Below are 17,667 nucleotides of genomic sequence, written 5' to 3'. Positions count from 1 at the left end.
TAACTAACTTTAAGAGGATTTATTTGTAGTATAAGTAATGGACAAGTGTAATCCAACTCCAGTGGGTTAACCCATGGTACAATAAGGAGGGAGGTAGAACAGCTTCGAAAAACTACAGACATAGAGCCCTGAGGCTATGCCCGCTTCCTGCCAGACTCATTCAAAATTATATACAACAAGTTGTTTTCATTTATTTCATATTTTTCCTCATTTTTAAAATGAGTTGCGTAACGCGAAAAATTAATGAAACGAATGGATTTTCGCTCAAAAATATGATCCCAGCTGTTCAATTTTTCATTTTCATGACTAAACTGGCTAATAGCTTTAATGCACGAGCGACAATGCAATATATTTGTCTAATCGCAATATATTTTAAAAAGTTGAATTTATTTTGATTGTTCAATTATCAGGATTATCCCTGATAAAGATTTCTATGTAAACGTACTGAAGCCCGACAAAAAGTTCTGTTGTGAATATGGCATTACTTCGTAGGTTGGACTATCCTGCATTTTCTTAGCCCTTGATATTTTATACTGCCATTCAATTGCATTATTCATGTAAATACTTTTGTTTTTAATTTCAAATTTAATGTGAAAATTTTGTAAGACAATTGAGAACATAATGCGCCAGTTTGATATGTCGCCTTCGTATTTTATTATCGGAGTCAAATCGATGTAAAATTATCGTTTTTTTGCTGCTACGTCAAATAGTTGTAAGTCAAACTATAGAACCCTATCTTGTCATCAAAAATACATTTGTCATTTTTCTTTTATTTCTCGAAAAAAAAAAATAAAAAATACATTTTTGTGACGAATATTTCGTCTATTAAGGAAAAGATAGTATTTCATTTAGTCAACAATTTAAAATTACATTGTTAATCGTATACTTATCTAAATCTGATAAAAAGCACTGTTAACAAAAAAGTTTTTGGAAGAAAAGAATAATATGTGCATTTTGAAGGTGTGTAAAAAAGAAAAGACAAAAAGAAGAAAAGCAAAAGTGAAACGTAACAACTTTTCTAAAAAAAATATAAGAAAATACATTCAAACTTGAAGAATCGTAAATATTACTCATTTATGAAATTGTGTAATTAATTATGTTTAAATATCTTTGAAAATTATATCAACTTTTCGCTGAAATGGCTACAGCTGTCACCGATTTTGGTATTTGTACTTGTGAAAATTTTTAATGCAACGCACGCAGCGCTGCTGACGTTGATTATTTTTCAATTTTTTGTATTTTTGTCTTATATATTGGAATTTATTGTATTGTCTTGTGATTGTCTCATAATTGCGTTACTGTTGCTAATCTTAATAATACATAATGACGTTGTGAACCAATACGTTTTGTGTCTTTGGCATTTCTCTGAGGAGACACTTCCTACCTCCCGCACTGGCAATAACAAGAAATCTTTTTCATATGTGCCTACGCATATTCTTCTAATGTATATTTTCTCGATAGAATACCACCAAATTAACCAATTATTTTCTCTTTTATCTATGTATGCAGATGTGCGAATCTGAATATATTGCTAAGTGTTATTTTGATTCAGCTAATAGTAACAACAACAATATTAATTTGTGAATATCTTCTTTAAATATAATACTATTATCGCATTTTCAATTGTCTTTTCAAGTTTACCAAAACAAAATCAGCTGAGTAGTTCAATATTGTATGTGCCCCATTGTTCTCTTTATGCATTGTTGTAGTATTTGTCAGACTACTGCTTGTTGATGCTCTTTTTTTTGTACACACATATATATTTATAGTTGTCGTTAATCACAGTTCTTGACATCCTAATAGTGGCTTACGTTATAATCAAAATGTAAAAATGTAGACGTTTTCTAATGTTTTATAGTAAATTATTTATGAAAATTAAAGGATTTTCCCATAAGGTATGTTATTTCAGTATTTAAAGAAAAATACATTTTTTATGAGATAAATGATCGGATGATAATAATAAACAGAAAGGTATGCCACTAATAATGAAAAACCATATGAACTGAATGGGCCCCACAAGCATGCTTACAATATCGTATGCTTTTCATGACATTTTACTAAACCAACTCATAAAGTGACTTTTGGCTTTTGAATCGATGCTTGTGTCAACATTTCACGTGTCCTCAAAGGACGAAGTCGCAAGGTGTTGCAAGATCTCGGTTACCAAGTGTTATCACCTTTGTCCTGAAGCATATCCCGTCTTGACGAATAAAGCATTTTTCAGATCAATGTCATCCAACTCTGACCATAAAATATCACCAATCATCTCTAGATATCGCAATCCGTTCGCCGAAATTGTTGATAAGAAAAAAATTGGGGTAGAACGCACGGTGGGCCTTATTGGTTTACGAGGATAGAGGTTTGTTCGAACCTCGACAACGGTGTTGTTGATAATTTACAAGGTTCGAGTTTGTGCCAATTGAACTTTATAGGTCTCATGACCCAAATCTTCATGCAAAATTCGGTGTAATATTGTTTGTGGAAGGAACAACACTTGAGAACGACGGGGAATGATCAAATCTGGTTTCCTTCAATACTAGGGGCTACGTGGGTTTTGTCCTTCACATCACTAAGATGTCTCAGCAAGTGGTGGTTCACAAAGAAATTCTTTTGCTTTGTCAACTTCGACTGCAAGATTCTTGCAATTTTTGTGATAAATAATAATCATTTCAATGCATTGTTGAAGCTTGCGTAGGTCCATCATCATGGATAATTCAAAATTTTGAAAACCCCTGTATTGTTCTACTTCCTATATCATTATATGGACTTAAATTGCATTATAAAATAAATATATCTATTACCACCCGCTAGTAATTATGAACAAATAAATATATATACATATATTTCTTTTCCACACAGAATGCCGTTTCAGGCGCCTTCGTGGACAGAATTTTATACCTGTCCCATTTGTGAAAACGAGTTTTCAAACAATCAACGTTTGCCCATAAGTTTAGGATGCGGCCATACGATATGTCGTGTCTGCCTATCGACTCTTTACAGACGTCAATGTCCATTTGATCAGGTATGGTATTTATTAATATTATTCAATTCATTTAATGTTTAAGTTCTTGTTCTAAATTTTTAGACGACAATTTCAACTGATGTTGATAACTTACCAATAAACAATGCATTGTTGCAACTACTTAACTCAGGGGACGGTAATGATGGTGGGAGCAATGGAAAGAACAACAGCGGAGACAACAACGTCTCCGCTTCTAATACAGGCTCCAATACGAAATCGGCAACGGGTACGAATAAAACATATGGAGTGGGCAATGAAAATGACGGCGCTGTAGGAGATCAACATATTCCGCCTAGTGTTCGTAATTTAAAACCAGATGATTTAAAATGTTATAAATCATCTAAGAAATGCATCGAAGATCTGGCCCAGTATTTGAAATCGTTTGTTACAAATAGTGGCAATCCGTTGTTAACACGTCCAATGTTGCGGAAATTGGTTACATTGGTTAACTGCCAACTAATGGAAGAGGAGGGTCGTATAAGAGCAGTTCGAACAGCAAGGTTTCTGGGTGAACGTACGGTTACTGAACTATTATTACAACATCAGAATCCACAACAGCTGAGTTTGTGTCTGTGGGCGGCAGTTCGTTCAAGAGGTTGTCAATTTCTTGGACCGTCTATGCAGGAGGAAGTGTTAAAATTGGTATTGCAGGCTTTACAAAACGGATCTGCTTTATCTCGTAAAGTTCTGGTCATGTATGTTGTGCAGCGTTTGATTGATAACTCATTGCCGGCATCTAAGACCAGTATTGGTCACGTGGTGCAATTGTTATATCGCGCTAGTTGTTTTAAGGTTTCGAAGAGAGAAGGCGATTCATCATTAATGCAACTAAAAGAAGAATTTCGCAATTACGAAGCTTTACGTCGAGAACACGACGCTCAGATTGTGCAAATTGCCACGGAGGCTGGATTAAGAATAGCGCCCGACCAATGGTCGTCATTGCTATATGGAAACACCTCCCATAAATCACACATGCAGAGCATATGTGATACTTTACAAACACCGTCATCTTTTGCCCAATCTGTCCAAGAATTGGTTTTGGCCTTGCAGCGCACAGGAGACCCAACAAACTTATCCAACTTGCGTCCACATTTGAAGCATTTGGCTTCTATTGATCCATCGCTGGAAAGCACGCCTCCAACATGGTCCGAAGTCGAAAAAGCTTTAGAAGCGGTCCGTTTTGTTGTTCTGGGCTTAGTAAAATTCATGCAATACCACAGTACGCGTAAAGTACAGGATTATCCGACACCATCCATGAATGCAAATGGAAAATATAAAATAAGTCTATGCCGGGATTTAACTGAAAGACGGATGTGTCCACGCGGGCCGAATTGTACATTTGCACATTCAGCTGAGGAACGACAAAGATATCGCGCTAAACATCGAAGGTCGGGACCTGGAGACAAAGCAATGGTTAGACCACACACAGTTGCAGGAGTTTCTCCTGGCGGTCAATTAGATAATATGAAAAATGAGTATCCCAAAAACCCAACTCAACATCCAAACAACAATGCTGTTCCTCCACATGCGGGACAGCACACTCTTACACTATCGAATGCTCTTGACAATGGGAATTCTCCAGTTAAAGTAAAATCCTCGCCTATGAGGAAATATTCTAACAATGATGCAAGCGGTGGTGGGATTGGTATTGGTATGCGCCCCAACATGTTGGATTCAGCCGCTTTCATGGGAGATCTTTCTAATACAACGTCACCCTTAAGCATGCAAGGACCTCTTAATGCTTTACATTCTAGCCCTATACCGCAGCCCGGACACTTGTTAGGAATGAATGCGCCCACGCCCATAATAAATGTGCCGCCAGTGCACAAACATCCACCTAACTTTGAGGGCATGCCTTTTATTCCTACCAATTATAATGGAAAGTACATGCGTATGCCAAATATGGGGATGCCAATGCCACCAAATATGCATCCACACAATATAAGAGGGCCTATAAACAGCAGTGGAGTACTGGCCACAGGTGGTATAGGAGGAGGTCTACCAGGACAGGGCATTCTATCACCTAGATCTTCCGTGCATAACCCGATAAATATTACCACCGTTGTAAACCCACCGAATTTACAGGGCACAAACTCAAATAAGCCATCAGGAAGTCCATTGCATAAAAATATGTTCAATAATACGACGATGCAGGGAGATTTTTTCAATCCCACACCACCTCGGTCATATTTTGCGAATGCCAATACTGCTGACATGATTCCAGGTACAGGGGATATGTCTATGAGAATGTCCAAAGCAAAAGCGGCAAAGGTAGCATCAAATCCTTTGTGGGATGCCCATCACCAGCAGTCCTGTCAACCGCCAATTATAAATAATTCGGAATATGCCTCTAACCACCAACATCCTATGTATATGACACCTCCACTCAGCCAACCACATCAACATCTCACTCAGCGACCACCATTAGACGCTAATGTGTTCTTCGATAAAACTCCAATGGAGTACAACAACAATAAGCCTGCAACAAACATAGCAGAATCCTCATTAAATTTGCCGGATAACTTTATGTTCAAGGGAAAATCTAATTATCTAGATAGATCTGGAACTACTCTTAAAGACGTTGCAAGAGTAAAAAATAAGAACCCCATGGTATTACATGATAAACCAAATCCATTTTGGAATATTGGCAATTGTAATGAGCAACCCAATAATAGCGGTGCACATTTTATGGGCACAACCAGCAATAGTATAAACATTGAACCACCATCGCCATCGACGTCACTGTTCCATGATCGAGAAAATTTCGTGCGGTCGGATTCTATATTAGATGATGATGCAGCAACATTTGATGTACCGCCAACGTCAACAGCCTCACTAGGAAATAAGTATGGGCCGATTTGTCCAATGTACAAGGGACAATCCACAAATAACACAAACACCTTTGTAGATTCTTGGAATGCTCTAATATCTCAAGATAGTGATAGTATAGGAACTACGTCTAATAATAGAAATAGCAATGGCAATGACTTTACAGTATTCTCATTGGATAATAACGATCCATTGGGTATGACACTGAGTAAACATGCAACATCACAATCAACATCGGACACATTTATAGATAACGTAGCTGCGGGTAATGTTGTAGATATTGCTTGTGGAGCACAAACGTCGCCGCAATCCACAAATTCGTTTGAAGGCTACGAAAATATGCAGGCAACGCTCTCCAAACTTTCATTTATGAATGAATCTACCATTTCCGACGAACATGACCATCAACAAACACGGAATCGTTTTCCTTTCGATCTCAATCCTCTGTATGACATATTGGGTCAAGATAATTTTGAATCGGATATAACCAAGGCAAGTATACATGTTTTTAATACATATTGTTAATGCGTTTGATGTTATTATCTATGATTTTTTCGAAGTAGATATAAACATTTTTATACCCTCCGAAATATATATATTTTAGACCCCACAAATATTCTTGATCAGCATAAAATCCTATGTCGATATAGCGATGTCCATCCGTCTGTGGAAATCACTCTAGCTTTCGAACGAAATTACAGGTCGCAATTATGGCCCGATCTTCCGAAATTTAGAATGGAGGTGGAGCTTGAGCCAGAATAGAATCCTATTGCTTTTCGAGATGATCCCATAATATTTAGGGGTTGGAATGGACCAAAAACTGAAAAATTTCCTGATTTTGCAGTTGCTCCACAGGCCGAGGATATATATAGCGAAATATATACAATGTGTATATACAAAGGAGGGGGATGTTGGCTAGAATGCATATATCTCAATAATGGATGGGGCGATTTTGACAAATTTTGTCAACTCAGAATGCCATTTTGGCATGAAAGAATAAAATGCCAATAGTGATGTTAACATATATTTTGTATTTTGTGACATTTTTTTATTTTTTCATATTTTTTATCGGATGCAATTTTTCAATTTGACTTAATATTGAAATGAATATTTTATAATATTTTTTCACCTTACAACACAGGTTGGGGATATTATATACAGATTTCAATTATAGTCCGATCGTCACGAAAATTTTCACAAGGGTAGGATTCGGCTCAGAAGGGCTAGGCCTTTTGTTTTCAAATATGTCCGCAATATATTTAGGGGTTGAAATGGACCAACAACTAAAACTGTTGCTGATTTTGCAGCCGTTATAAAGGTCGCACATAAAAACCAAAGGACGCGAAATCTTGCATGAAGTTAGAGTTTAGGATTGCGGGTAGAATGGACCACTCCTTTTGTGTGAAAAAATATCAACCTTAGATGATATTCGAAATACACAAAAGGCAAACTTTTGGATTTTTTATGCTGATTTCGTTGACGAATATAGCCAAATATCGTAGACAAGCAAATCATATAGATGAGTCTAAATTTGAAGATACAGAGAGGCCTCTTGCTGATGATCGCAAAATATTTAGGAGTTCAAATGAACCAAAAACAGAAAAAATGTCCTGATCACACAATTGATCGACACGCCTGGGAAGAGAGTTAAGGATAGGGAAGAATTCCAGCATTTTGGATGACCATTGGATTATATTTAGCTGTAAAATGGACCACAACAACTAGTGCTGTTAGTTGTGCGGAGTGCCTAAATATTGGGCAAATGTCCCTAGTCAAAATGCTAAGTGATATAATTTAAAATGCTAAATCTTCCAAAATGGATTTGGACATAAGAGGTCTTTTAATATATTGTTGTGTTGTAGGGTATCACATGGTCGGCCCCGCACGACTAAAGCCTTTGCTTGCTTGTTTTTATTAACGATGACCTTTGAAGCTAACATGAGATCTCAATCAAACATTTTATGTGTTGTTAAAGCCGTATGACAAATCAGATCAAATTTGATATTTGAAAATCGAAACCTTCCAAAATGAATTGGGACGTAAGGGGGCATCCAACATATTGTAGTGTTGTAGGGTATCACATGGTCGGCCCCGCACGCCTATAGCCTTTGCTTACTTGTTTAAGCATGAATATTGTTTAAAATTGTTATTAAAGCTAATTTTTAAAATTAAATGAATAACACATTGATATTGATTGGTTGGTTGTATAACAAAAACAAAGAGAAATTTACTAATGTATCTTGTATACACACTTGGGGTGTTGACATGCCATCTACATTTTGCCACGCCATTTGCAGAATTGGCAAGGTAGTCTAAGTACTTCTAACTGAATAGTAGGCAAAATCTATAAAATTGCAAGTTGGTGAGATAATTTTCGATTCAAAAACAATGGCGCTCAGTAATCTTTAGTTGGAAGCTTTCAATAGCCATGGTTTATTTATTCAATTAACACAGTTACCTAGCCCATATGTCCATGGACGGTTCCATACATCACTACTCTAAAATTATTTATAATTGACTGACTTTTTAGTTTGTAGATTGCCAGTAACGTATATCTATATCCTCTCTGCATTTCAATGCAGTAAACCGGCCGTAAGTTATGTGTGTATAAAGTCTTGAAGAAAAACAGTTCCCTGGACAATATCGGTCCTATCACATATCTCATATAATGTAAAGGAAATAATCAATATAGTCCACAACTACGTCGCAATATTTACATCATATTTATTTAGGTCCGATATGAAATGGTCAATATTGGGTCATTCCTTTGGAACCTACTACATAATAACGGTTTTAGACCCTACGTATTTTTGGGCCAAATCTATTACAGGACATTTGGAGTCGATCTTGGGGTATCCGTAGGTGGGTGCACAATAACTCTCTAATTTAGATCGAGTTCGGAGATGGACAATATTGGTCCACTCTTTCGGGTGCCTTCTCTCCAATTTTATTGAAACTTTAGAAATCCTATTATTTGTATTAGTTCTATGCCAATTAATGCAACTTAATCGCATAATACTGGAAATAAGTAATTTTAGGACTTTTCAATATTGTAGAAAAGGTGTGAAAATCTAACAAAAGTTCAACATTTTCAAAAAACACTGGGTGAGATGAAAAAACTGCAACCAACTCAGACTGCTGTCATTTCTAAGCCACTCGTCCGAAAGCTGTTAAAATTATTCCAGTGACAGCTCATTCTGTTGTTTACAAGCCTACAAAAGCATTATTGTAAACAAGCAAAAGATTGTGTTTACTTGCCAAAGAGGTCAACTGAAAATGTGCACCTTCGGTTGGCCACCAGAACTCAAGCGCCGGCCATGGTGATGGTGTGGGCCGCCATAACAGCCGATGGTCGCTCTCGTCTCGTATTAATGGCCACCAAAATCTCCGGATACCAATCCGTTGGACTATTGTGTTTGGAGTATTTTGGAAAGCAAGGCTGGCACTAAAAATACCCAAGTGTTGATAACCTCAAGCAAGCGCCTCGCCGGGAATGGACCAAAATACCACAGAGCAACAATGGGGCAGCGTGTGTCGGTTTCATTGGTCATTTGAAGGCCATAATTCGTTCCAAATGTGACCAATTCGAACATATCTAAACTTATTCTAATATTTGATGCTTTTTCCGAATTTTTTTGTTTTCATTCAGGAATATAAAAAAAATGTTAAAATTATGACGTTTGACTCTTTTGCAGTTTTTTATCTCACCGTGTACTAAAACCACAGTAAAGTCGACAGACAAAAAATAAATTTTTTAAGCAAAATATTCTAAAAAACATCTAAAACAAATCATTTCTGAGTTTAGCATTTTCTTTTCGAAACGTATTTCGCAAAATGTCAGTGGCATCAATTTTATAAATATGTAAGATCAAATTTGATCTGATTTGTCATACGGCTTTAACAACACATAAAATGTTTGGTTGAGATCTCATGTAAACTTCAAAGTTCATCGTTAATAAAAAAATTTTGCCACTTTGAATTAAAGTTTTTTTAGAGTTTACTCCCAACTCTAAGCAAATGTAATATCATTCTTGTGTATGTTTCTTGAAAATTGTAACACTATAAGTTTTTATTTCGCGCCTTTTAACCTTATGATTCATGTCTTTAGTTTCTAGTTTATAACAATTCGAAACGACATTATTGTTGTTGTTTATTAATGTATATGGCGAATTGTTTAGGTATAGCAGTAGTGCAAAAGTATTTGCAGAAAAATTAATGCTTATACACTCACTATTTCCACCACCCTCTCATTCTCTCTCTAAGTGTTTCGGTTTCATTGGTCATTTGAAGGCCATAATTCGTTCCAAATGTGACCAATTCGAACATATCTAAACTTATTCTAATATTTGATGCTTTTTCCGAATTTTTTTGTTTTCATTCAGGAATATAAAAAAAATGTTAAAATTATGACGTTTGACTCTTTTGCAGTTTTTTATCTCACCGTGTACTAAAACCACAGTAAAGTCGACAGACAAAAAATAAATTTTTTAAGCAAAATATTCTAAAAAACATCTAAAACAAATCATTTCTGAGTTTAGCATTTTCTTTTCGAAACGTATTTCGCAAAATGTCAGTGGCATCAATTTTATAAATATGTAAGATCAAATTTGATCTGATTTGTCATACGGCTTTAACAACACATAAAATGTTTGGTTGAGATCTCATGTAAACTTCAAAGTTCATCGTTAATAAAAAAATTTTGCCACTTTGAATTAAAGTTTTTTTAGAGTTTATTCCCAACTCTAAGCAAATGTAATAACAACACCATATGCATTTTATATTTTTAGTAGTGCTTTTACATTTTTATCGCACAGTGTATTATTCCATGTTGTGACAACAAATCGACGGAGACTATAATAAATACCTTTACCTTTTTTTATAGAATCCAGCTTTAAATGATGATATGCTGTGGAACAGTAACTCTAAACATGGAACTTCAATGAATCTGGGTCTAAACACCTTCTGGAGCAAGGATGTGAATTTGGCGACCCATCCAGTTGCACATGTTACACCAAATTCTAAAAGTCTTATTAATAGTAACAATTTAGCCAGAAACCCACAGCAATCACAAGGAGAACAATGTCAATCGCGAAACCTTGAAGACACTGAACTTGATATTAAAGAAATTGTTGACAAGATGTGGCCAACAGGTGGCGATGATAGCGGCATAAAACTAGAGTAAATAATGGTAAATACGTTATACAAATTTAGAACAAAATTCATTGCAAGTCAACTGAAGCAATGAAATAGAATATTTGTAACAATAATTCAGCTTTTCGATAATATGTGAGTGTATATGTGCGTGTAAAATAAGCAAAGTGATAGTAGTAAATTATTAATGTGTCAAGTTTTGCGAAGAAGACTAAATGTGTTTTTGGATTCTCTGTGATTCTTTATTTGTCTTTGAATTCTGATTTAGCCTACCAAGGTTTAACCCATACGCCCATAAAATCCTAAAATGCCTTTATCATGTATATTAAAATCAGCTGATTATTGTTTTAACATAGGGTTAATTTTATAAAAAAAAAAATTGTTGAGATTTTTATAATAATTTAATTTATTATCATTCTTGTGTATGTTTCTTGAAAATTGTAACACTATAAGTTTTTATTTCGCGCCTTTTAACCTTATGATTCATGTCTTTAGTTTCTAGTTTATAACAATTCGAAACGATATTATTGTTGTTGTTTATTAATGTATATGGCGAATTGTTTAGGTATAGCAGTAGTGCAAAAGTATTTGCAGAAAAATTAATGCTTATACACTCACTATTTTCACCACCCTCTCATTCTCTCTCTAAGTGTTTCTCAACTTCATGAAAATAGATTTTTTTTGGATAGGTTTTTTTTACCGGCTTTTATATATCTTTGTATATTAATTACGAATGATCAAAGCACATGAAGCTTACAATAGTAAACAACAATTTTGTACTCTCCTAACCCAAACTATATCCAAAAAATTATATAAATGTATGAAAAACAAATGATAAATATATTTCTTAAAGAAATTGAAATTACGCTATTTTGCGAATGTTAACTACTGGAATAAAATTATAAATATAAAAAATTATATATAGTATATATATGCAGACATAAAATTTATTATGTGTTTATTAACTAAATATCCAATGTTTTTATTTTTATGAAACAATTTGTCAAATTTGATATATTTTTATAATATCCCAATGATGAGATATGTTATACTATTAAAAATATATAACACAAAATAAAAAAGAAACAAAACATACATAACGATAAATTATATAACGATATTTATTTTACTTTCGATAAACATCTGAAACATAAAACACATTTCGTTCTAAGTTCTTCAAAAATCTTTTAATATATGTACTAAGTTAAAAAATCAAAATAAATATTTTTTTAATTATGTCCTTCGTTGCTAAATTTCCACTTTGTAATCGAATTTCGTAACCTTTTCAAAAGATTTACCTTACTTATATATACATAAAACCAAAATTATTAATTTGGTGTGGTATATAAAATATATATTTAAAGAAAAATATTTTTTTTATTACAACATAAATAACATTTTATATACATATATACACATTTAAACTATTAACCTCAAGTTCACATGAATTGTCTACATGTGTTTTAAACATTGAGTTTATCCTGAAAAATCTACTTTAGTTTATATATTTATAATATCACATTTCTATAATGAAAAAAAACCATAAAAAAATAATTAAGAAAATCATGTTGAGCAAATGCTGATAATGAAACAGATAATAATGGAATGAAGTATAGAAAATATTTTATTTACACTATACATATAAACAGAAACAATTAATACAAGTAGCTGTGATGTGTTACATTTAATTAAAAGTCATAGTAAATTGTTCTCCATAACTGTTGAGGGAAATATTCGTCCGGTTAAAAGATAAAATAATAGACATTGTAATTTAATGTAAACCCGGAATCATGATTTGTATTGGCTTCTCACGACTTGCACAGTAACAAGTATGCTTAATCTTAAAAGTGCGAATCCTTGCCGTCCGTTGTTTGACTATGCATTCTTGTAATTGAGGAAGAAGTAGTACTTATTGATGAGGAAATTACACTTTGGTTGACGGCCTATATACAAAATATTATTTTTTTATGTCAACGAGAATTTATCGTCACATTTACAGAGAGTTTTTATTTTATTGCCTCCATCCTGCATTAGAAAGCAACGAATTGTAGAAAATTTGCTCTAATATTCTCTAGTAAGAGAATTGTCGATAATATTTTTTCACTTAATGAAATTGTATATAATTTTGATAAATAATGAAATTAGTGACAAAAATGAAAATTAAAAGTTTGAAAGTTTTTGCGATAACGCAAAAAATAAGAGAATTCTACTACAGAAACTGAAAAGCGTATAAGATTCGATTATTAATTTTCTTTGTTTCTTTCCTACAGTTTACAAGTTATGGCAATATTAAAACGTGTTGACTATGTTCGCAGGATGAGGGTTATAAAATTGTGCACTTATGCCAGCATATATTCGCAAGAACACACATATTCATATCATTCGTCGGCTCAACTTTAAATCAAATTGTTTCTGTTTAGATTTATCGTGATTTATATTTTGATAAAATGTTTTGTTGGTTAAGAATGTTAGTATTTGGAGTTGAATTCAACTGAAATCCCTTACTATAATTGTTGTAAAGTTTAGCATGCATTAGAATTGACGGCATCAGATCCTATTACGTCCTTTATAAGTATCGTATTGTTGTAAAGAACCTTTTTCTGCGGTTAAATTCCCCCTTAGCCCTCTTCCTACAGACAAAATATAATTTATTTGTCTAGAATAACGGGTTGCTTTCACGTCTGAGTTTCGTTGTAGAAACCCTTTAGTCCCAAGATATGAATTTATGTAATGTTAATCCAAACTGTAACTAATGAACCTGAATTTTACAGCAAATAAAGGGTTAGTAAATGTTAAACGTATGTTTCATCATATTAATGAAACATAGCGAAGCGAAACAATACCAAATAGTTTTCTCAAAATATAAAAAAAAATAATTAAACAACTTTATTTTCACCGACAAATATCTAACCATAAATCTATATACATATTTATAATAAATCAAAGCAAAGCTTTTTTTAATGCCAAGGGCAAATTATTAAAAAAAAAAAAAAAAAAACATTTAAATAACCTCAATTTTGATTTACGTTTTGAAGTTTGTTTCTATCAAAAAATGCGACATCATAGTTATATATAAATTTATTTTTATTTCTTATTACATTTCTTACAACAAAATTTCATACCATAATAACCTCTTGTAAAATGTATTTGCTTTAAGTACTAAAAGTTGAAACCATCTCTGGTGTCAAAAGCGTCCACGGATAAACAAAAAATCTGCCAATCGCTTTTAATTAAAATTGATTAACATTTCAACATTCACGTGTACACCCAAAATTTACGTAAAAAAGGTTCCAGGAACACTTGTTATTTTTAATGTTGTCCTCATCTATTCTAAAGTAAATAAAATTCTTCAACAATACAGCTTCACTTTGGATTTTGAAAGTATTTATTCTTAGCCGATAAAATCTATTGTTCTTATGGTAATCTTCATTTATTGGCTATACCAAATAAATTACTTAAATTGCATGGGAAATGTAAGGATGTATTTACAAGATTACACCGTCAGGCCATTTGCAGTCCTCCCTCCTTGGCTTTAAAAACACTGATTTTACATAATTTAAAACTAAAATTGTGCTTTAAACACTTATCAATTTTATGTCTATATAAACCAATATCAGATCGTATGTATGTGTTAACGTAAAAATAATTTATATACTTTTCGTTAACAAGTGTTCCTTAAGAAGTGTTATTTTTTAAAAAGATATTATGGAATTTTTAGTGTTATTGAATGACATTTGTGTACATATATCGGATTAAAATATTAAGTACCTTCAAGCTCAAGCTTAATATAACAGGTAAATGTTAAGTATTTACTACAAAACTATATTATGACGGGGCTGTCTACATGCTTAACGTACTTCTTATGAACTAACCAGACAATGCAACAAGACCATATAAACCGTACTTAATTTCAACCTTTGGCATATTGGTACATTTTTAAGATGAGTGAATGAGCACCGGCGTATGAACGTCTATAAAGCCTAGTTCTTTAAACGTATATTTAGAAATTGGTTGTGAATAGTGTTTTTGTTAAACAAAATTGTCAAGGGAGGGATTTGCCGTGTTGTGTTTTAAAGCCAACAATAAATTGGCAACTTGAAAATAGGAAGTACGATTCAAGCAGAGCAGTTTATATCTAAACCCAATGGGTTCATAAGGCCGTTAATAGAACATATAAAATAAATAACATATAAAGAAGACGAAATGTTTGAAATTTCATTTGTATTAAATTTATAACAAAAACATGAACTACATCTTATATTTATTATTGATGAAAAATATTTTTGTATATGAACATTGACGATATGCGAGAATATCGTTCGTTTATATATGTATGTATGTACATGTTTAATAGGGAAATTCTTATTTATTTTAAAGAAAATAAAAAAATTGTAACAATTTTCCATATTTTTTATAGCTAATATCAAGTTGTACCATTTTATGTATTTTCACAATGTGTTATAATTTTAAAATTACTTTTCTCCATGATTTGTAAACACAAATAAACGTTTAATCTACATTTCAATATTTTCTTTTTATCCTTTTTTGATTTTAGTTCACATTACAGAAACAAGAAATTAGATCAATTCTCTATTTTTTTCCCTAGGGACTCTGGTCTTTGTTTACTTTTTATGATCCCACAGTGGTTAATTTTTGCACTCAAATTACATAAAGGAATAGCAAATCAGGATTATTTTAAATGTTTTAAAAATCTGCGTTAACAGAAATGAATATATCTACGTTTGTGGGGAAACATTTTAGAGTTCTTGGTATGAAACAATCGAATTTTGAACTCGTTTTTGAAAAAAAATGCATGCATGGTACAATTACAGAAGGTAGAATACTGGAGGTAGAACAGCTTCGTAAAACTATAGAAATACAGCCCTGAGGCTATGCCCGCTTCCTGTCAGACTCATTCAAAATTATATACAACAAGTTGTTTTAATTTTTTTTTTCATATTTTCCCGCATTTTTAAAGTGAGTTAAATGGCGCGAAAAATGAATGAAATGCTTGGATTTTCTATCAAAAATATAATCCAATCTTTTAACTTCAATTGTTGAGACACGAGGATCGTTTAAGTTTAACAATTCAAGTTATTTATTTAAGAAGAAGTAAAAGACAACTAACTGAACGTTACAAAAGTGAACTATGTATTACATAGAATGTTAGGATGATGTATGTGGTATGGCAAACTATATAAACTGCAATAAATAAGAGAGGAGAGAACATAAAAGAGTATGCGTATATTTGTACAATGTACATATGAAACAATGCTGCCACATCTAATATTTTTATTAATCATTTGGGTATTCTCATGGGTTACCGTGCTCATGTGATGTACAATTGCAAATACCAACAATTTTATGGCTAAACTGGTTAATAGCTTTAAACCGCGAGCCGCAATGTCATGGTAGAAAGAATATGTCAAAATTTCTAAAATGTTTTATGAAAAATAAGTGGATTTTTTAATTTTTTATACGACGCAAATCAGAGGTTGTTATAATATGCATTTTTCAACAATTTTTACAAATTTTAATAATTTTTCATTCAAAATTTTCAATTGTGTCGATGCGACTACCTGTATTCTTCTACCATGGTACGTATCTTTCAATCAATGGTTTTGAAAATATTTTGTTTTCATTGTTCAAAACAATAAATCCATACACAAAATTGGCATTTTATTGTGCCATGACTGGAACAACTTCCAAACTTCGAATTTGACATTTCAATGAGAAAAAAATGTATATAAACAAACAAATTTCCTGTTGATATTCGTAATATAAAAGGTTTGTTAATTTATTTTCATCAGCTGTTTGGTAGAGTCATTATAAGGTGTGTCTGGGACCCTAACTTTTTTACATTTTCTGCAAATTGTTACCGGATGTCCGTTAACACATGCTCTGTTACAGAACCTGCAAAAATCTACTAATTTTACAATTTTTGAAATATTTTTTGATATCATAAAGCAACGATCGACTTTCGCAGTAAAAACTTTTACATTCTTTCAGTTCTGGAACAAAAATCCTGCAAAACAAAAAGAGCGGCTCAAAATCGAAATTTTGAGAGTTTGCAAATTCTTGCAAATCGCAAGCCTAATTATTTTGTTTTCCGACTGATTTTTAATTTCTTTTTATTGCGGACAAATTGTTTCTATATGACAAATCAACTGATTGCTTGGAAGTCTTTGAAGGGCCATCGTGTATTTACTGTTTACGTTTTTCTTGCATTTGCGGGACAATTCCTGCAGGAAAAGTAACCTGACACACATATTGTTGACATGATTTTAATGTTTTTGCTCAGTGTTTCTACTTTTCCGTTTCCAAATATTTTTAACTTTTTTTCTATGATAGTTCGCACTTTTGCTATTTTTACCATTAAAAAGGGGGAAACGTAGCCACGGTAAGATTCATACCATGACACATTTGCTCAGTAAGGAGTTAGGCTGGGAATACATAAAGCGCTTATTTGGCTGGCTTAAAGGTGAGTATACATAAAACGCTTCTCTGACTGGCTGAAGTGATCGGCTGGCTTCTTCGGAAATGAACAAAGGAGACTAGGGCCAAAGTCGAACTAAGTCAACGTAAAATTCCTTTGTTTATCTACGAAGAAGCCAGTCGATGACTTAAGCCAGCCAAATATGCGCTTTATGTATTTCCACCCTAAG

General features: G+C 33.0%; 1 protein-coding gene across 2 annotated transcripts; it reads left to right on the top strand.

Annotated features, from left to right (window-relative positions):
* Window positions 1-726: 726 nt before the first annotated feature.
* LOC101887791 (uncharacterized) lies at window positions 727-15,527 on the top strand. 2 transcript variants are annotated; one of them, XM_005181651.4, is made up of 4 exons: window positions 727-960; window positions 2,860-3,022; window positions 3,086-6,343; window positions 10,734-15,527. In XM_005181651.4, exons 2-4 carry the CDS (start codon window positions 2,861-2,863, stop codon window positions 11,031-11,033), a joined length of 3,720 nt encoding a protein of 1,239 aa, XP_005181708.1. In that variant the 5' UTR covers window positions 727-960; window position 2,860; the 3' UTR covers window positions 11,034-15,527. The 2 variants fall into 2 exon arrangements, with proteins under 2 accessions (XP_005181708.1, XP_019891675.1); XM_020036116.2 differs by lacking the exon at window positions 727-960 and adding an exon at window positions 973-1,059.
* The last annotated feature ends 2,140 nt before the right edge of the window (window positions 15,528-17,667 follow it).

This window comes from Musca domestica, unplaced genomic scaffold (genome assembly GCF_030504385.1).
Source record: "Musca domestica strain aabys unplaced genomic scaffold, Musca_domestica.polishedcontigs.V.1.1 29, whole genome shotgun sequence".
In the NCBI taxonomy this organism is placed as follows: domain Eukaryota; kingdom Metazoa; phylum Arthropoda; class Insecta; order Diptera; family Muscidae; genus Musca; species Musca domestica.
Note: the sequence above shows the minus strand (reverse complement) of the source record. Positions and strands in the feature narration are given on the sequence as shown.

Bases quoted from the DNA above. Each gene is read 5' to 3' on its own strand.
- LOC101887791 (XM_005181651.4), top strand. From the start codon at position 2,861: ATGCCGTTTCAGGCGCCTTCGTGGACAGAATTTTATACCTGTCCCATT. The intron at 3,023-3,085 runs GTATGGTATTTA...CTAAATTTTTAG, and splicing joins GTCAATGTCCATTTGATCAG to ACGACAATTTCAACTGATGT. The intron at 6,344-10,733 runs GCAAGTATACAT...CTTTTTTTATAG, and splicing joins TTGAATCGGATATAACCAAG to AATCCAGCTTTAAATGATGA.